The sequence below is a fragment of the Eurypyga helias genome, unplaced genomic scaffold (assembly GCF_000690775.1).
Source record: "Eurypyga helias isolate BGI_N326 unplaced genomic scaffold, ASM69077v1 scaffold603, whole genome shotgun sequence".
Lineage (NCBI taxonomy): Eukaryota > Metazoa > Chordata > Aves > Eurypygiformes > Eurypygidae > Eurypyga > Eurypyga helias.
Genome location: NW_010241793.1, coordinates 196,535 through 217,765, shown reverse-complemented (window position 1 = coordinate 217,765; position 21,231 = coordinate 196,535). Strand labels below are relative to the sequence as shown.

Here is a 21,231-nt window from a genome sequence, read left to right as displayed (position 1 = left end):
GGAAGTGTCCAAGGCCAGGCTGGATGAGGCTTGGAGCAACCTGGTCTGGTGGAAGGTGTCCCGGCCCAGGGCAGGGCAGGTTGAACTAGATGATCTTTAAGGTCCCTTCCAACCCAACCCATTCTATAATTCTATGATTTTATGATCCTTTGTTGGGGGTGATGTTCCTCCTTCCTTACAGATAAGCACAGTCCCCTGCTTAAATCCACCTTCTCATCGCTCGTATCCAAGGCTGTAAGCAGAGTCCTTTGCAACGGCACGCTCACTGACATTTGTTACTGACAGAGAACATCTTCAAGATCAGTATCTCTCTTTTTTTTTTAGGACAGTACATATGTCAAACCTTCTTTAAGAAATGCACATTCACTGCTAAATCACCCTGTGATAGTAGAGAAATCTACGTCTGTGGTTTAGATTGACAGGTCACACTGTAAAAGCTTTGCAGCCATTCTCACAAAGATGTTTATGCCCTTTTGCCTACATTGATATGCAGGGGAAATTGGACTCACAAGTAAGAATGAAAAGTTAAACACAGATGCAGATTTTAATTGTAGTGCCTAACCTGGAATTCTCAAATCCTGAGAAAAGCTGCCTGGAAATTTAATTTAGTATTAGAGAAGAAAGTGGTTGATCTTTAATTTTTCAACCAGTTTAAAACCAAAAACCCAGGTGGATCAAAATAGAAGATGACGACATCACTTAATACTTGAGTTTGCTCCTTGAGACATGACATGAGGGATTATATTATCATTGCACAGAAATAATGATTTTCTTACATTTATCTGGGCAAGGCCAAGTCTTAGCTTACTGATTAGAGAAGAAAGTGGTTGATCTTTAATTTTTCAACCAGTTTAAAACCAAAAACCCAGGTGGATCAAAATAGAAGATGACGACATCACTTAATACTTGAGTTTGCTCCTTGAGACATGACATGAGGGATTATATTATCATTGCACAGAAATAATGATTTTCTTACATTTATCTGGGCAAGGCCAAGTCTTAGCTTACTGAAGCTTCAGTAAGATGACGACATCACTTAATACTTGGGTTTGCTCCTTGAGACATGACACGTGGGATTGTATTATCATTGCACAGAAATAATTTTCTTACATCTATCTGGACAAGGCCAAGTCTTAGCTTACTGCAGCTTCAGTGTTTCACTGGCAAATATTTTCTCAGCCCTTCAATGTGCATGGACACTCATCATGTCACTGAGGGACATTATAAAGCATCATAAACTGACTTAAACCGTATATAAAAGAGATAATTTTTTTCCATACACATTTTCAATTTTGTCATGTTTTCTCTGACTCTCAGGAAGGAAGAGGAATAAACAAGCAGATTAAAGGTGATTTTCAAACACTGTGCAAAGCTCTGTGTATTGCTGGTGGCACTCAATTGTTGTGCACTCATCTCACAGACTGCAAACTACTGCCCCCTGTCCAATGCAGTTCTTTCTTTTCCTCACAGTGAATCTCTTCCTTACAGGAGAAAAAATAAGTCCACTTCTTATTATCTAGAGCCCAAAAAAATTTCATTTAGTTCTGTATGGGCAGGCAAATTCTCAGACACAAAAGACATACTCATCTTCTTACGGATGGAAAGTAGAAGGTGCTGCACTCACCTGATAGTCTGGTGTTGCAAAGTATCAGGATCAGTGGCATTTACGGTTAACACAACGCTGCCGATGGGGATGTTTTCTTGTTTGGTCACTGTCATGGGGTTTGGGTGGAAAACTGGGCCTTCGTTCACATCCTCCACAGTGATCTGAACTGTTGCCGTCGAACTGGGGCCATAGGCTATGTCTGGAATCAGCGGGTCTTCATTTTCTACTTTGATCAGCAGCGTGTGAAATGCTGAAATCTCGTAGTCTAAAGGCTGTAAAACATGTAATAAAGTCAGAGTGCAAGGTGCAGAGACAGTACTTAACACTTTCTCCTTTTACCCTGTTGCCAACTAACACAGGATAGAATTAGCTGAAGAGACAAGATCATTCATTGCATCTGATCCTTGGTCACAGTTCAGCATGACACGATGGTAGTTATCAAGTGCATTCAAGACAATGAATGCAATGGACTTAATGAAAGATGGAGCAGACCCTCTGTCCAAGAGCATGTGCTTTTTTGCCATACCTCATACGTACAATTCAATTCTCCTAGATACGTGCTTATTTATGATGGAATATGCATTTAGCAAACAAACAGGTCATACTTATCAGTTACTTATGGTAAGTAACATAAGGCTATTTTCTCAACTCCTACCTTGAAATCAAAAGCACCACCATAGAAATACATGTCATTTGTCTTAACAATTGAAAATGCCTCTTTTGAAGTCAGAGACAATTCTGGTACAGTTTGGGTTTTTTTAAAGTGTGAGATGTAGGATTATCTTCCTACAAAATCGGGCAATGCCTTTTTTTCATGAGACTTTAGCAATGTGGGACCAAGGATGGCTCTCCAGTTCAGTCTGTAGTCACATCCCTTATTTCCCTGGTATTTGCCTCTGTGTTCTCTAACTGAGCACAAAACATAGCCCTTGAATTCTAATTGTATCCTCAGTCACAAACAAAACCTTGTTGTAAAACGTCACTGTTAATTGTCATGTTTACTGAAGAACTAGGTGATATTTAAGCACAATGACAACAGTCAGGTCCTTATGACTAAAGAAGTAAGGTAACTGCAGAAGAAGGGGACATACAGACTGTTTGGGCAAGGGCTGGTAGCCAACTATGTATTTTCAGGAAGTTATTCTTGCTGTGCCTTCTCTTATGCAGTAAATCCAGTGGGTAGACCTTACAGTAATAACAGAGTAGAACAGCAAATTGTTCTTACTTTGACAACGGAGAGCATTCCCTCATTAGTCTGGGGATTGGTATGAATTTCAAAACTCTGCCCTGGATTTCCATTAATAATGGTGTAGACAGCTCTCCACGCTCCGGTTGCTGGATCATCTCGGTCACCAACAGTTAAGTTTACTATCACACCTGTGACACCCTCCTTCACTGTGGCTTGAAACTAGAAAAAAAAGCACAGAGGAAATTGTTACTATTTCCAATTAACAACCACACACACATGAAATATCCAAGCCAGCATTAATTATTTACCACGACAGGAGAAAGATGTAATCCTTGACTGAAACTGAATGTTATAGGCTCTAAATAATACATTCTCACTCATGAAATATAAGGTAGGACATTACAGCTGCTCTCCAGTTAATAGATGGCAGATAAGCAGCAGTGTGATAGGAATCAAGCTTTGGAAGAGTCTGATCACAAGAAGACAGTTCATCTCCTATTACTGGAGAAGCGAATCCTGAACATGTGCACAGTGTTGTAGAAGTGCATATGCTCTCAGAAAGGGAACTATACCCGTAGCTGAGCAGAAGAGGAAGCTGACTAGTATAGCCCATTCTTGCCCTCGGATGTACTAGTATTTACAGATAATCCAGTTTTGCATTTCAGACTATGGTTTTCATAAATTACCCCACCCATATTAATTTTTCACAACACTGTCATCACTACATAAAACATTGTTCGCAAAAAGTGTTCCCATACCAGCTTTTGGAAGGATTGCTGTCAGAGACAAAAATAATTGGACCTCATGCTACCACTTGGTCTGCATAACTAAAAGTCAGGGTTACTTCGTTTTTTCAGTGGAAGAATTTTTATGACCTTGTGAAGTTTGTTGCACTGCTCTACTATTCAGCTAGCCAAGCCCTGTGAGAAAAATCTAATTTAGTACCCAGACAAACAGTGTATAACATCATTTCTATTTATGCAGGAAAAACATTAAGCAAACCATGGGAAAAGCTTGTAAGGGTCAGACTTAATAATACTCCTCACCTTTCAAGTACTTGAGGCTGACATGCTAAAAGCACTGTACATAAGAGTGATAAGATAATACCTGCTTTATAGGTGGATAGACCAGAATGATAACATACCTAATCCTGAGAAGTGCTGACCATCAGCAGTACCATTACAGATCATTAGGAAATCTTAGCATTTCTAGGGATTAAGGCTTCAAAAGTCCAAAGTTACAAACTTTAATGACACAAACAGGCTGTGCTGTACATGCACCACTTAAAACCTACATCCTTGCTGGCAATATATCACTCAAGGGCAAAAACCACCCAAGTGGCTTCACAACCCGAATAAGCTACATGTCTTTTGCTCTGTCATATAGACCACATGAAGTCATAACACTACAGAAGATTTTGTAAGAATGCTGAACCCTAGAAAAGGTATTTTATTTATACAGAGATTACATAATCTGGAGAAACAGTAGGTAATTTTCCTCACAGTAAAATACAGAAGAGAGAACTGTTTTTTCCAGTGTTCAGTTATCATTTTTTCATTTCTTCCAATAGGTTTAACTAATGTTTCCAAACTCTTTTTCAATTTAGCTTTACTATTCGAGTGTATGAGTTTACCAGCCTCAAAACTGATTTTATAAAAGGATGACATTAATAACCGGCTATTTCTATCTTCTTTAGTATATTTAACAAAGAATGTGAAGATTCTTTTGATTCTGATAGTTAATATATACCAGGTTGTGATTGAGCTTTGTTTCAGACAGATCATTAAGCTCATTTGCAGTTTAATTAACTCTGAAAGATAATATAACAATATTTTTGCTTGCTTTGAAACAAATCAAAAGAAAAACCCTATGAAGAATCTTGGAAATAACAGAGGAATTATTACCAAGATTGTATTCCTTCATGCTCAGCTAAATGTTGTCACTGGAAAGCACACTTGGACACCTCTCCTCTTACACTAATTGAAAATAAGCAATTAGCCTGATTGATATTTTTGTATTATTTCACATATCATTTCATGTCTCAGCTTGAGCATCCTCTCCTCTTACACTAATTGAAAATAAGCAATTAGCCTGATTGATATTTTTGTATTATTTCACATATTTCATGTCTCAACTTGAGCATGTATAAAATGAGACATCAGAACCATAAGGACCACAATTTTTCCCAACAAGTGTTCAGTACCAAACAATTTCTATTTGGCTATGTAAAAAGGTGACTAGACATCAAGGAACCTAATCCTAAAGAATCTAACCCTTAGATTTGACTGGACTTCTGCTCCTAATTCATATTGAACCTTCAGAAAAATCTTTTCCTTAATCCACTAGTCTGAATTAATTCAGTGTTCAATAGTTCCTGGACCACCTTGGGAACTATACAATCTGTTATGGTAAAATATTTGAAGACCTGGCTATTTAATTCAGACACATAACTGTGAAGTCTGAGGGAGAAATTTATTATGCTTACCCCACCAGTGCCAGACTATGATGGAAAAGGTTGTCATGATGTGCCAGTTAGTTCAAAAAATACAGAATGCAACTTTATGGATATCTAATTCAAGGATATCTCAGCTGGTGTTGGCTTTCTTCTGCATTCCTATTTTTTCCTCATTTAGGAAGGGCTCTCAGCAGTTTCAATGGCAGTGAGTTATTAGTGCAGAAAGGGCACATAGACTTACTGGGGACATAAAACTCAAAGCATCTGACACCTGCAGATCAAGAAATGACGTCTACAGGCAAAGGCTGTGCCAAGCCAAATAATTCCAAGCACAGCTGTTCACTCACCCCCAGCATACTTTACGTTTTAGAAATGACCACATAAACACAGAGGGTATTTGAATCTATGTGGAACATTACACTAAAATCTGTTCTAGATGGATGAAAAAGCAGACTAATCAAATCAAAGAAGTTGCCACGTGGGTCAACACTAAATTTATAATGTGAAATGTGTAATAAATCACACATTTGTAATTGCAAGAGAAAAGTATCTACTGTGAAATAGAGAGGCCCAGAAAAATACAGTGTATACTACCTAGAATGGAAACACTTCTGCCTGTTCAGCCACCTTTATATAAAGAATAGAGTTCCAAGTATTTAGAACAATGTTATATTTATATTGTGTCCCTTTCAAAAACAAAACTAAAGGAAGAAATTTAGAAATTATGAAAGGACAAAAATAGGAGTGAGAATTGCAAATAGAGAAAATACCACCACAGGTTCATCATATTTCAAAATGAAAGATTTACATTCTCAAAGCACAGTGCTTAACTGGGGGACTCTGATCCGGTGCTCTAAAATAAAACCCCCTAGTGGCTAACACAAATAATTGGATCACAAGTTAATTGATTTTACTCTTTTAAAATATCTGCACATCCCCTAAGCACCACTATAAATTAAGAATAAAATAGATGAGTTCAGTACTTTATTTAAACTGCTATCATCTGGACCCATATTAAAAATAATAACTTAGAAGGCAAATACCCTGGGACAGAACTGCATTTGGCTGGAAGGAGCTACGTTCATTTTCTACAGCTGAGCATTAGAATAAGGTTAAGTTGCTCTGTGAAGTGATATGCCATATTGCCATTTATTGTGTTTGTCATGCATATAGCTGAGAAATATTAGTCATTCTGTTATATTTAAACTTCTATAAACATAGGGGGGAAAAAACCCACCTCAATTTACCTTTTTCTGCACCCGAAAGCTTATGAAAAAATACAGAAAGACAGAAACCAGACTGATAGGAACTTAGAAGGAAACAATGAGTCAACAGTAGCCAGCATTCTACCCTTAATCATCTTTTTTTTTTGGTAGACAAATAAGACTTTTAATGAGGAAATTAAATACATCAAGGAAATAGTGATAGATGTAGAAGAGTTCTTTCAAGAGTGTGAGGGTAGCTTGTGAGGAAGCACAAATAGACTTGAGAATGTAACGAGTGAGCAACGTTTGCTGTCATGATGGAGCGATGGAAAGCTGATATTGACTACTGACAACCTTTTGAGAGATCACAAAGATGGTTCCACTAGGCATGGAGGTCCCTGAGGGTGAAAAGAGATGGCAAGGAGACAAGTAACATGCAAAACAACAGTGTTCAGATACAGCCCATGTAACAGCACTCAGGATAACTGAGCAGGAGAGAGAGATCTCACTTCAGCAAATGCTACTCCTCCTTCTCTGGCTCTTGGAAACCTTCTCCAAACTATGTGCAAAGCCTGAGAAGTTAAAATAAAAAATTACAGTTCCAAGCTGGCAGGAATTTTATCTTACTGCATATAGGAAATCCAAGGCAGCAGATATCTACTGAGAATAATTAAGCCTGCGTCAAAGACTAGCTAAAGGGGAAGGTAATGAGGGGAAAAAAAAAAAAAAAACACAAAACCACACACACGAAAAAAACCCACCAAAAAACCACCCAAAAACCCCCAAAACAACCCACCAAACAAATTGAAGCACAGCTTAATTTTAGTAGCTGATTCCTGGTGAAGCCAGGATAGAATATATCAGAGTCAAATCCTCGTCTGCACTGAGCTCTATGGTGAACCGGGACACTAAGGTGCCAGCCATCACTGAACAGCAAAATGGCTCAGTAGGGTTCTGAGGAAAACCCAACCTTGTCAGATTCCCACCATGAGGCAGATAACATTTTACAGAGTGATCTTTTCATGTATCACCAGAGAATGCAGCCATTAACAAATCTCAGCCTCAAACAAAACTGGAAACGGTAACTAACCTCTATGGAAATTGGATTCTTACTGGACAGCCTTATTATTTAATAGTAAGCGAGGGTTTCTTTACTGGCTTCTCCAAGCAGAGGAACAAATTAACTGCATCAGAATGTCTACTGTTCAGCAACAGCGTGAGCATGCAGCAATAACCTTTATACCTTTATGAAACCACCGAAAAAATGTCTCAGAGTGGGGTGCTGAAATACCCAAATTAAAGAGCTGCCACAAGCAGCAAACACAATGCAAGATAAACGTGTCTGGGGTTGGTGATCGCTACCCTATGGCTCATTAAGATTCTGCATGCTGTGACTTCCAGTCAAGAACAAACAAATTAAAACTGCATGTCAGTTTGCATTCATCAGGGTGACATTCCAGTTGAAGGTATTCTGTGCTACTATGATGTGTTTTTTTCTCCATCTATATATCATAAAATGTGAGAAGTAATGGGATATATTAATTCATGTGTCTCTATTAGAAATTCCCCAGGGAAATGGTATTGTATTTGTCCTCCTCCACTGAAGTCCACTGCTTTTGCAAACATATTTTGTCTGTCTGCTTTCTTGAAAATACGAAGACAAGTTCGTACAACCTCTTGCATTCTGCTTGCTCTTTGTCTGTGTCTTTACTTTGCACTGTCATTTAGTATGTGCCCACCTGGGTGGCCAATATTTATTTGTTAAGGAAGCACAGTATTTTCCATAGCTCTGCAGCTGGATTATCTCCAAGGGCAAACAGATTTTCAGAGTGATCACAAAGGTTTGCATTCTCGAGCAATCAGGAATGAGAATCCCTTAAATGTCACTAATGGCTATTTCTTGTGGAATTCACTGGGCTGCAAAGCCCCACTTGCCAGCTAACAACAAAGTGATCTGCTGCTGGGAGCTCATCAGACTTCACACACCAGGCAGGTGAAATACAAGGTGGAAATATTTAGCATAACATTTGTGCATCACAGTGATACTGGTGATTCTTCAGTCACCTTTCAACTCAGCACAATGTGCTGGCCTCTATCTGGGGCCCCAGGTGGGCTGGAAAACAGAGAACCTCACCAAGTGCAGTTTATGGCAAACTCTTCACATAAGCAATTTAATTGGTAATTTTGTGGTCAAGGAAAATTGTAACTTGGTATTTCATTCCCCCTAATCTCTTCTACAAATTTTGAAGGTATTCTCCCTCTTAAAACTGTGCATAGCCTTTGCTATATGGACACAAATGGCAGCTCTATTTCACTACAGAGAGCGCCGTATTAATGTAATGGATTAAGTCGATGTAAACCCTACACAAAGCACCATAAAAAGCACGTTGGAAGCCATTTAGACAAAAGACACTATGTAAATATAAAGCATTATTGTAGTTTGACAAGGACTTGATGGTGTAAACTAGATGCAAAACACAAATTAAAGCTGAGTCACCTAAACAGTCTTTAGTAGCTGTCATCTTACTGCCATAATGCTGGCTTGTAGGCGCTGTATTATTCCTTAACTTTAAGTATTTCTTTCAGCTTATTCTATATTTTTTTCTAAGTACATAATATTCTTTCATGTCCCTAGTGAAATTACGGAAAGAATTCAATTGTGGCTCAGAAAAAAAATCTTTTCAAATACATGAAATTGACCATAATCATTTTGGATGCATTTTGCCATTTTACTTTTGAATGAATTTCACAGGCTCTGTATTGTAAATGCCTTGTCATCGTTCAAGGCACACACCAGTTACTTTACAAAAGAAAAGTACTGCCAGTAATGTAAGACTGAATGAAGATTTTTGTCCACTCTATGCTGCAAACTGCAACAACAGCAGCAAACAAAAAAAGATTAATTAGCTAAATGGAAGGCCAAAGATCAAATTCTGCCTCTCTGTGACATGCTTACAATTTCTGCAGGCTCTATAAATTTGTGCCTTTTTATTGAAAAAACACAAAGATGCTTAGTATCACTGACATTAATCATGAAAGATCAAAAAATGCAAGGTTCAACATGACTTTATCTGGTTTTGCTGATAATCAGTCTGCTTGGAAAACTACTGGTAAGGAGAACTAGTAATAGAACAAACAAAGGAGGAAGAAAATATTAATCAGGCTGCTTCCGCATGCTCCAGGTACGAATCCCTCTGTGAGGCGGTTTCCATTATGATGAAGCCAAGTCATCTTTGGGATTCAGTGGAACTATTTCAGGAACTCTTTGGGCATTGGGATTCATGATTAAGTAGGGCAGGGACAGAATGGAAAAATGACAGGGTAAGATGGATGAACAGATGACCTGCTGGGTGCCCCAGGAGTTGCCTGTAAAGTTGCTGGAGTGGTAATGCGAAGGATCCTTCTACCCTCTTGCAGGATCATAAATATTAGAAAACTTCAGAAGATCTATAGCGTAAGATCCTCATTAAAATTTACAAATGGATTTAAAGAAATTTCCTTTTTACTACTTTCCCACAGCAGTGCTGAAACCCCATTCAGAGCTGACGTTGTGTTTCTATCCTCTCATTTATGTGCTTGCAGAAGACTAAACAGCCATTCAGGGACTGTAACTAAGTGATGGTGATGGATACCTGAAAAGAGCCACTTTCTTTGAATCTTTTCAAAATCTTCTGTTTACAAGACATTGGCTCTTCCTCAGCCCAGCTCATGGCCTCACTGAGTGAAGGCAAAGAGATAATTCTAACATGTATTAATCATATGTTGAATGCCTACTTCAAAGCCTGTTACCTCCAGGTTATACATCAAATCTAGTACAGTTGCCTGAAGAGTCAGAAGGAAGACAAACATGTCTTTTTTTTTTCCCCCTAGAATCTATGAATAATTTAGAAAGAATTCATTCTTCCTTCCCCCCCCCCCATAAATGCAAGGTGCATTCAATTATTTCTAGTATAAATCAAGTACCTACAAATTCATGGACGCTTCTAGAATGATAGCCATATCATAGAAACATAAATGCTCTTTCTCCAGGTGAAAAAGGACAGCAAAAGGTCACCAAAAAATATTCGCTACGCTTAAGGTACTTATGAGAAAAACTCAAAGAATTAATGATGTGATTTTCTTATCTATCAAAAATTCTTTCCCCTGGGTAGAACAAACCTTATGTTTAAAACAGCATCATAGAAAATGATGATCTGACCAAGCCTGAAAGAGGAAACTACACCTGTTCACCTGTTACAACATGAGCATTGCCTAGAGACCAGCAAAATACCCGCTTTTCAGGTTTATGAGTAATTGCACTGTATTCAGCCAACCCAGCTCTGTATTATTTCTTCCTCAGTGTACTTCCCATCAAGAGCAGTGTTAAGTCAACCTGCTTTCTAAGATGCTGGATGTCTTCTTTAAATGAAATGAACTTCAAGTCACAGAATCACAGACTGGTTTAGGTTGGAAGGGACCTTAAAGCCCACCCAGTCCCACCCCCTGCCAAGGGCAGGGACACCTTCCACCAGACCAGGTTGCTCCAAGCCTCATCCAGCCTGGCCTTGGACACTTCCAGGGATGGGGCATCCACAGCTTCTCTGGGCATCCTGTCCCAGTGCCTCCCCACCTTCTCTGGGAAGAATTTCTTCCTGATATCTTGTTCTCTGTTTAAAAATATGATGATGATTACCTCTCAACTGTGTATAAATAAGGAAATAACACATTCTACGTCTATGAAGCTCATATATAGACACCAACTTAATAGGAACTGTCACAATGTTTTGGAACCCAGTTCAAGATCACGTTTAAAATGTAGGTTAAATGCATTTGATTATTGATTATTAGATGGAACTGAGTCACAGTTTAGCAATATTTCCAAATAATATTGGACTGTCCAAGGAAATCACAGGGCTTTTCAAATCGGTGTGAAAATGCTCTATTTTGGCACCTTAATATTGCAAGGCTGAACTACATCCTTACCAGTGTAAGAAGCCAAGGTGTGTTTGCAGAGGTGAAATTGCAATGTAAATGAGACTTTCTCAATAGCAGCGTCTTTGGGCTCTTTGATAAAGCGCAGCATATGCATCCAGTGAGAAATCTTACTGTTCCTGCCCTGAGCCGACATTGCTTCCAAAGACGACAGTAATTCACTGTACCAGCTTACAGCTGATCACGACCCATGCTGCCAACAACAGATGTTTTGACAGCAATTATGCTTCTTCACATGGTCTTTGGTGAGCAGTGCCTAGGAGCACCACCCAGAGCACTCAAAGCAACTTGTGCCTCTAGAATATTTTAGCAATGAATTTCATCAATTCCCCAAACTTCTGGCATTTTAGGTTGTGCCAACTGGTGGAGATGGGATGCTCTAGATTTAAAGGCCCCTCCTGCTGAGAGCTGTCTGAAGTTAGCCCAGTTTGAAACTCTTTTTTGGAAGCAGATAAGAACTGTGCAAGGTTTCACACTGTTGCGGTAGAGGCAGGAGGTGCAGATGGAAGTTTACAGGCAGTATTATCTGCAGTGATGCAGAATTTGTCTGAATTTAAAAAATGAAATTTCTAGCCAGCATCTTGTTTTCTGTGGAGAAATGGGTGGGTAAAGGAGAATTTGGGCTGAACACTCCATATTTCAGTCTATCCAAACACAGTAAGTCTTTCAAGTCTGCCAACAAATTGATGAATGAAGTCTACTGCACGGAGTTTCTTCTACTGGTATACATTATTTTTTTCTCAAATTGCTTCGCGTACACCCTATTTGCACGACATTCATTGTGTAGCAGATCTTACTGCTATATTAAAAAGCTATGATACAAGAAGAATCATTTAGAGATCATAGGCATAGGTGAGCTTCCATGATTAATGGTCTCTTTCCTTTTCTGTTTTCCTCCCACAGGAGAAAAATATTTATCATACCTTGAACATCCAGGTAAGAACAGTGCTCTCATTACCCTGATGAGGAACAACGAGGTCCTGGGTCCTCCAATCCTACTAGCACAGAAAAATGATTTTCCCAAGGTCAAGAAGAAAGAATAATAGGAATAAATGCAAAGTATTTGACTACTGATGATGGAGGGATGCGAGCCTCCCCATACAGCACTGCGATGGGTGGTTTCAAAAGGCAGTTTGAGGGGAGCTCACTTGCAGCTGGGGTGGCCTGCTTTGAACACATATGATTTAAGCATGTATTGGGACATAGAGTGCTGAACAGTGATTGAAGCCTGGAGCAACAGAAGTATGGTCTGGCACTGCACAGCTGTGGAAAAGGCCAGGAAAAAAAGAAAAGGTATGATAAATGGTTATATTGCTTTCTGCTTTAAGGATACCCATTCTCTCCATCTCTCACTGCCCAGCTCCTTTGGTCAATGCTCATTTCATCTTGAAAGAAAAATACTTGTAATAAAGGAAAATGAAACATTCCTTCTGTAAGTTCCTGTTGTGTGCTTATTTCCTGTCTAGAGTATCACAGAGGGAACATTCAGGGCCCTTTCATTTTCTCACCTTTAATTTATGTTTTCCTAATCATACATTCACTGTACACACAGCCTTCTTGAACACAAACGCTGTTGCAGCCTGAGCTGGATATGTTTTGCCTTACGTAGATAACTATTTAGTTCTTTTTATTAATAAGGAGGACAAATAATGAACTAAGAATTTTTATATATTTTGATACTGAATTCTGTCTAAGCTACCTGAAGATTGTGAATGTTTGATGGCAGTGCTCCTCAGTTTATGTGTGTGAGCCCCAAGAATCAGGAGGGAGAGCAAGACAGGCCAAGGCACTACACTTGTGCTTTGGACAGCAAGATGTGCATGCACACCATGAGGTCTAGGTACAGGAAATCAGGCCTGTCAGACCTACCTTGTATGGGCTGCAGAGATAACGTGAACAGCAAACAGGGCCTGTCCCAGGGGCACATTGTGGTTACTGTGCCTGCGAAGACGCTGATGTAAGACGTTGATGGAAGGCGAGAAGCATCATGCCCAGCACAAATGTACTCTATGGGCAGTCTGGGAAGGAGCAGAAAGGCCAAAGTGCCTACAGAGCAAGTAATCACTAGAGCTGACTCTTGGTGGGTTGTCCAGAATTTGTACAATTACTTTGTCCTGATCACAGCTAATGCTGTGGTATGCTTGGAAATCCTCGAGCAGCAGCTTAACTCCTCCAGTTCCAAGCAGACCAAATTGCTAATGCAAATAAAGGGAATGGCCATGAAATACAGTTGACACCAATAAGATAAATAAGCATTTGGTATTATCATTGGTTTATATCAAAAAAAGCTTTTCCGCAGGGTTGAATGCCTATTAAATCAGGACATGTATGAAGAGAATTAGTTTATTAGGCAACTGTGCTATCCATCCCAAGGCTGCTTCCCCTTCTCCTGTAGCAAATCTCTACATAATTTGCTAACACATCCGCACCAAACTTGCCACACTGAACTCTTCCCAAGGGGAGCAAGCAAGTGCGCTAACAATTAATTGTATCCTAACACCCATTTCTAGATACAGATTTTTCAACTGAGCTTGCCAATTCTGGGGGAAATCATTTTAAGGGACAATAAATATCACTTTATTTCCATACACAACAGTATGATACACTGTAAGCAGGCACTCTTTCTCCCCTCAGAAGGGAGAAAAGTGCTGTGATTGCAGGTAGCTTGAAACATACGCTATTTCTTGCTTCTGAGTAAGCTCATAATTAGAATAGAAACATGAGGAACAATTTCAATGGAGCTGTAAACTCTTAACAGGAGGAAAAAAAAAATCTATGTGAAGTTAGAACAAAATCTTTTTTTAATCTGGCTAATGCTACTTTTGTGCTGATGCTGACCACTATATTTATTACTAAACTGTGGGACATTCCAAAGCATTGACACCTGACTTTAGTTACTAGAAAAGCAATCACTTTCAGATATTCAGCTTGGTGATTAATATGTAGATGCCTAATTTTTAGTGAATTAAACCATGTTGTATCAATTTGGTGGTCTTTAGGATTGATAATCAAACCTTGATGACATCTGATTAATGCCAGCATAGGCTCCCTGAACCTTACAATATTCTTGTTCCTTTGGAGCTTGGATCACAGCAGGCTGATTAGCCCCCTGATTATCCTGAGTAACAGGGGTCACAGGTTAGCTAGCACCACAGAACACATTGAATTCAACCAATTCAGTTTGTGAAGCAGTTAGGGAAAAAAATATATTCCAATTGCTGTAAAACTGCATTAGGAAATTTGCTCAGGATTTCTGTGCTCCAGCTGACGAGCGTTTTTGCTTAATTTCTAATTTAGCATTCTGCTGGGGTTTGCAACTTCAATTACCTGTGATATTTTCACTCATAAAGTCAGGGGCATTGAGCATGGAGGGGGCAAAGGAAACCAGAGGAAGAAGAGCTGCTTGTATTGACCTGTTCAATAACCTCTCTCTCTGACACATACTTTCGTAACTCAGTTATGGTTTTCCTGGTTACACACTCTTGTGGTGGCTCAGAAAAATCCTCTTGGTTCTCTCCATTTGTCCCTTTTGCCACTGCCAGATTTTACTGCTTCTTTTACTTTTGGTAGATTTTTAACATTGTTTAGCTGAGTAGCACTTCATGGGTCTTATAAAGCAGAGAGACTTTGATCACTTGTGATATACCACGGTCCTCCATTGAGACAGCCCAGCACCCTTATGTGTGCTCACATGGCATCTGGGGGAGCTCACTGAAGATAGCAGCACCCTACTTCAGTCACCTGAAGCAGCAAGTACTGTGTGTGGGATGAAATATAAACAGGACCTCTTCCTGCTCCCTGAAAGCCTTAAGGCACTTCTCACATGAATACAAATGCCCAACAGCTCAGCAGTTTGACTCCTGCTAGTTAGTTTTGCAACCTATGCAACAGTCCCGAGTCTGATGACACACAGATATTCTTTATTCTGAGTCCCGAGGCTATTGCCACAGCCACTGTCAGCCTTCTGACCCAGAGTGGGCTGGTTATCACCGTTTCAGTGAGCTAATGATGACAGAGAGCTTTAATTACATCTCAAAATGAGTAGATGCGCATCACTCGCTCCCAGATCAGTCAAGGCACAGGGCCACAGTTGCACAGTCTGCACCAGCCACGATACTTAAACTTCTTTCTGCTAGTTATGGGACCCAAGTTCTGTCCCAATCATTAAGTGTTATTTGCAGCCTAGAAAACACAGAATGATCCAGAAGCTCTGTAGCTCCATAATATGGTATTGCCACTGCTAGTAACAGGTCATGGTTTGAGTTTGCAAGGCCTCAAATCTCAGGATGGAGGTTTCTCAGGCTTGCTCTCCCTAATTTTCTTGACCTGCCTGAAGCCTTGTTTTACCTTGTTTCACTGTAACAGTATTTGGCTAATTTATTTTTACTAATTTATTTTTGTGTGATACCACCAAAGTTTCATTAACTCTCACACAGTGGTGTAGGACAGAGAAATACAGGCCTTGTATGATAAAAGAGGTCTTGAGAAGTAGTGAAACAAGATGCAGAACAGAGAAGTACAGTCACGGGCTAACAAGACGGGAAGTACAGATTTGACACTGGAGTCCCTGTTGCTATAATAAACTCATCAACGTTTAGCTAAAGAAATGCAGACCTGGAGCTGAACAAATCTGATTTTAGGGGAAACAAAGTATCTAACAAATGTAAAAGACATCATATAGAGTAAATTTGGATGTAACATGGAGCTTCAGGCTAGTAAAGAAAGAGCAACACGTAAAAACCTATTAGCAAGTAGATAAAAATGACCCCACATGATCCCAAAGGGAGGGAAGAGGAACAACATGAGCATCACGTTTGTCCTGGCAAAGCCTCCAGGTGCTGACACCTTGTGATACACCACCCCTACCACAAGCACTAGAATGAAACCACCAACCTTAGAATTCAGAGGAACCAGGAAACAGTGAGAGTGACAGCAGGAAAGGTAACAGCTAAGCAGGGGATAAAGATCTAAGCAGGATGCATGCATCCATTTTATAACTGCCATATTATCATTATTGAAAGTTTTTCTGAATGGAATATTTTTTTTTCCCCTGCAGTAATTCAACCTGAATTCGGGTCTACTTGGATTAGTTTTAAATTTTAATACCAATAAATTCTTGGCTTTATACATAAGGTGGGCTTCCCCTTTGCCCATCAAGAAGATTTTCAGTGTAACAACACAACACCGTGGTTAGACCTTATTTGCAATGTTTCTTTAGAAATTAAAACAACTTTCCTGAGTAGTATTCTTTAATAAAGGAAGTCTTACACCTTCATTTTCCCTGCAAGCAGCAGAAAGTTGCAATTTAATCTTCTGCTTGCCCACAGAGAGGATCCATTTTCTGTATGTTCCTTTGGGGTTCTTTGGAATGAAAAATGCTATATAGTTATAAAACATTCTCTTAATGAAACTTGCTCTGAACTAACTCTGGAATTGATGAATCTCCTCCTAAGCCCTGTGCACATTTGCCCACGGCACAAAGTCTGACACAGCTGTCAGGCTCCCTTACCTTATGAGAAAGCCAAACCAGGAACAGACAATTACAGGTCAGAAGTTAGGTGTATTAGCAAAGAGATGTGGAGAAGATCACAGTGTGCCTCAATGGGACATAAAGCTCCCTATCCAGTGCTTATAGACTCTCATTTGTGTATGAAATATCATCAGTCTGTTCTATAACAAAATCCAAAACAAATAAAAAGAACATACCCACATGACTTAATCAAATTCTTCATATTAAACACAAACCCACATGTACAGAAGAAAACAAACAGCAGCAAAACCCCATCACATCAAAATGCTCAAAATATATACACTCTTCTCCTCCTGTGGTGAGAATGCAAGGAGAAGAAACCACATATAGCAGATGTTAGTTTTGCACTTACTCTGCTGCTGGAGAAGAATCGTGGACAATAAAGGCAATTTAATGTTGCAAAACCAGCAAAACTGTGTTGAGATGTGTAGGAAGATGTACTGTGTGCAAGACAGAAGCAGGAATTCTTCCATCTGCTCAACACTGGGGAGCCCCAGCTGTACCACAGCACCCAATTCCTGCCCACAGTGCGGAGGCAAAGAGCGATTGGAGAGGCAGATGTCTCAAGCTCATGGTCTTGCACAAACCAGCACAGCAAATGCACACAGGGCTGTTGCAGAAAACAGGATTGTCTGTGTGTCGCCTTCAGAGTGGAGGAAGCCAAGAAACATTGGGATTCAGTGGAGGTGAGGACAAGTCTCACCAGGGATGAGGCAAAGCATGCCGCTAGCAGGGTTGCTGAAATACTGCAGGAGATTGCTGGGAGTTCGCAGGGACTGAATATTCAAGGTTCTTGAAGGAAAAATAAATACTGGGAAGTATACAAATAGGGAGGGACTTGAGGATATCTGGAGAACCCTTCCCCTGCAGATTTCATGGTAAGCCCAAATCCAAGAATTTATACAGAACAGAAAGGAGAACAAAACACTTTTGCATATCTTTCTAATGTTTTTAAGGTCCATGGTGCTCATTAACTCCCATGAAGCTCACTGGATTGCCATATTTTTTTTTTTCTGTGCCCAAAACAAGGGATAGGAAGGAGTGTTGCAACTGAGATTCCAGCCTCAAACTCCCCATCATACAGGACTCCTCATTACGGTGGATTTGGTGCTGACAGCTAGAAATACAGCGTGTAACTGCAAAATCGTATTTGCCCTCCGTCCTGCAGATAAAAGATGACAATTATGCTTCTGGCATTTGCTTTCCTAGATGGTCACATTCTCTTTTGGCAACAAAATGTAAGGAAAGGGGAAGGAAAATAATGATCTCAGCTTGGGGAAGGATTAAAAAGGAACAAGAATGGCAGAACTAGATACCTGAATTTCATTGTTTTGAGACTGTTTGCAACGTGGCCACTATAAGAAAAAATCCCTGCTCCAGTTACAACTCCTCCATTCTTACTACTGAATTAACAACTCCTCCTGAGCAGTCCCACAGGGACCAACTGCTCTTGTCACTGCACAGGTTTCTGAAGTAAATAATGTTTTTTTACAGATCTCAACCATTACTTCATCATTTTCCTGAATTGTCTGGTAAAGAGGTATTTAAAGACCTGCATTTAAATTCCCGAGCAGCTATGAAATGAAGAAAGCAGACTGATTCACATTCTGTTCCATTACTCTCTCTGCCAAAGTGATTTTTATCATTTAAAAAAAAAAAAAAAAAAACCACCCCCAACAACCAAATCCCTAAAAACCACAATCTGAGCGTGAGAATTCTGTCGTCAACTTCAAACCATCAAAAATTTTTACGGCTTGCTTACAATATAAACCCTTAGAAATAGGTTTTGCAGAAGAAATGCTGCCAGAAACCCTAAGGCATATTATCCACATATTCCTCACATGGAATTAGTGCAAAAATATCACCCTTACATTGCCCACAAACCTTGCCAACAAGTAAGAATGGCAATAGGCTGAGTTCACGCTGTCTGGGATTTTTATACTCATTTTTTTCCATGGCAACGTGTCTGTTTCACATGCTTTTATGCCTTTATAATTTTATTCCGTCTAATCTCTGCATTGTCTTGTTTTGTTTATCACTTCCAAAGAGCACCTGCCACGGTCCTTGGTTGCCACAAGCCAAATGAAACACATCTTCATGAGTGGTTGGGGCCAGCTGATGTGTGCTCCTTAGCTGCAAATTTTACTGCAGTTACACCCAAGCTTCTCACCTCTCCCATTTGCCAGGCATCATTCATGCCTTCCTTGGTTTTCCCCAACTTGTTGCTAAGAAATTGCACAGCCTCCACCAGCGTCATAAATGACAACCCCAAAGATTAAATGGAGCTGTGTGCCACCTCAGCCTGTCAGAGAGAACAGATAGTGTCCTCAGAGTCCACCTGCCAGTCTTCAGCAGGGATGGCAAGGGAGTTTTCTGATCCGAACCTGGGTGTTCCAGTGCCTAAGTTTTGCTGAATAGCCTTGAAGAGATGGGATTTAAATTGTATTGAGGATATTAGTCTAAAGTGAATGAAGTAGAGAGTATACTTCTCCTTTATATCCCCAGAGTGATAAATGTGAGAGTGTAATTTTTTTTCTAAGGCAAAGAAAATGGGAAACCAACATGGATTTCAGACACATGAGAAATAGCTTATGAATTTAGATGGTAGTTCAGCAGAAATAAATTGTACATCTGTTCATTCATTTTAATAAAGCAGGGAAATGACACACTGCTGGAGACCTTTGAGAATGCTGGTATTTTTAAATTATGATCCCATAATAGTAGCATTAACATTTGTAATGCTGCCCATACTTTATGAATTTAGGAAAAATAAATTTTTGGAATAAGTGAGCTTTAACCTGTAGTCTGGACTCTGGGCATTTAAAAGTGAATAAAGTGCTTCTTGAATATTTACAAATTAGTCAGGAAAGTCATTGCAGTAGCTTTACTATGTAACGCAGATAACCCTCTGTGTAAGTGTTGACAAACCACCCTTATTATTTCTGAATAAATAATTCAGATGTGCAACATGCAGATGAATGCATTTATTTCTGCTGAGTAGTACCTCGTGTTTGCATTTATAGGCAGCTGCAGTTTAGTACTTCCCTTTGGAAGGAGTCTTGTACAGAAACAAACTAGATGCTTTTCTTGGCTGTACCTATGCATGGAAATATGTACTACCTTCTGCTGAATTCAGGCGGGAACATTACCTTTCTCTTGCATCTCCCTTAACACAAAAATGAGCAACAGAAAAAGTTATGAGCTGAACACAATTGCTGCATTGTTTCTATTTTGCCATTTTTTCCAAAGATGACATACATATTTAAGAAATAAGCAAGTGAGACTGCAGGGGATGTCAAATTTTGAAAGCTTATGTTTTGATTTTCCAAACTAATCACCATGGGAAATAATAAATTAGAGTTCAATAATAGCTGTCATGTTTCCTTTAAAAGCACAATTAGTAATATCATTAAAATTCCCTTTAATCAATTGCATTAAAGCAATTACTAATAGAGCAAAGGGAATCTAAAACTGATTAGTTGCTCACATATTGCCTCATTGATCAACTGAGATAATTCTCATTCAAGAAAAGGGAAAACAGGCAACCCTGACATCCTTGAAAAGCACTGAAGTTCACCTGAAATCAGATGCCAGAATCCAAGACCTCTTTTTGCAATCCACCCTACACCGTTTCCCACTAACATGCCAAATGAGTCAAAAGTGCATGCTTAAATATTTAATGTTCCTAAAGCAAAGACTTCACAGAGGCGATGCTGGAACCCAATATTGCTCAAAGAGGTCCCTTACTGCTAACATCTATATCTATATCCATCAGCCTGAGTGTGTCCCTGTGCTCTGTATTGCTCACTCCAGTTCCGGCAGGCAGCCCAAAAACAATCTCAACAGGCAGTCTAGGTAAACAAGACTTACTGTAATTTGGTTCTCCCATGAATACTGAAGAACTGGAGGAAAGAAATACCTCTGGGACACAGAAGACCCCCAGGCAAACACTTACCATTGACAGAAACTGTACAGATTTATTGATTGGAACTGCATTTTAATCATGTGGCTGGAGGAAAGAAAACAGTTCCTAGAGACCACCAGTCAGACCCAGCATGGGGCATGATGAAACTGTTCCTGCCATTAATATCAGGCAGTGGTTATGCTAGACTAAAAGGACATTAAAGAGTTCAACATCTGCAGGCAAAGTTGAATTTATTTACTCATGGCTTCAATTATTATTTAAGATGGAAAACTTGAAAAGGTCAGAGCTGCTGTTTTAGAAAGCATGCCCTTCATTTGTCTTCAAACATACACATTTTTCTTAGCTCAGTT

The 21,231-nt window shown here is 39.5% G+C and overlaps 1 protein-coding gene across 1 annotated transcript in view; it reads right to left on the bottom strand.

Moving 5' to 3' along the window:
* The window catches only part of CDH13 (cadherin 13), a gene marked incomplete at its 5' end in the record, with an annotated part of 267,510 nt that overhangs the window by 52,495 nt on the left and 193,784 nt on the right, over positions 1 to 21,231 (bottom strand). The window contains 2 exons of the mRNA XM_010148860.1: positions 1,625 to 1,878; positions 2,832 to 3,014. Coding sequence (XP_010147162.1) covers positions 1,625 to 1,878; positions 2,832 to 3,014 — 437 coding nt within the window. The remainder of the gene's footprint in view (positions 1 to 1,624; positions 1,879 to 2,831; positions 3,015 to 21,231) is intronic.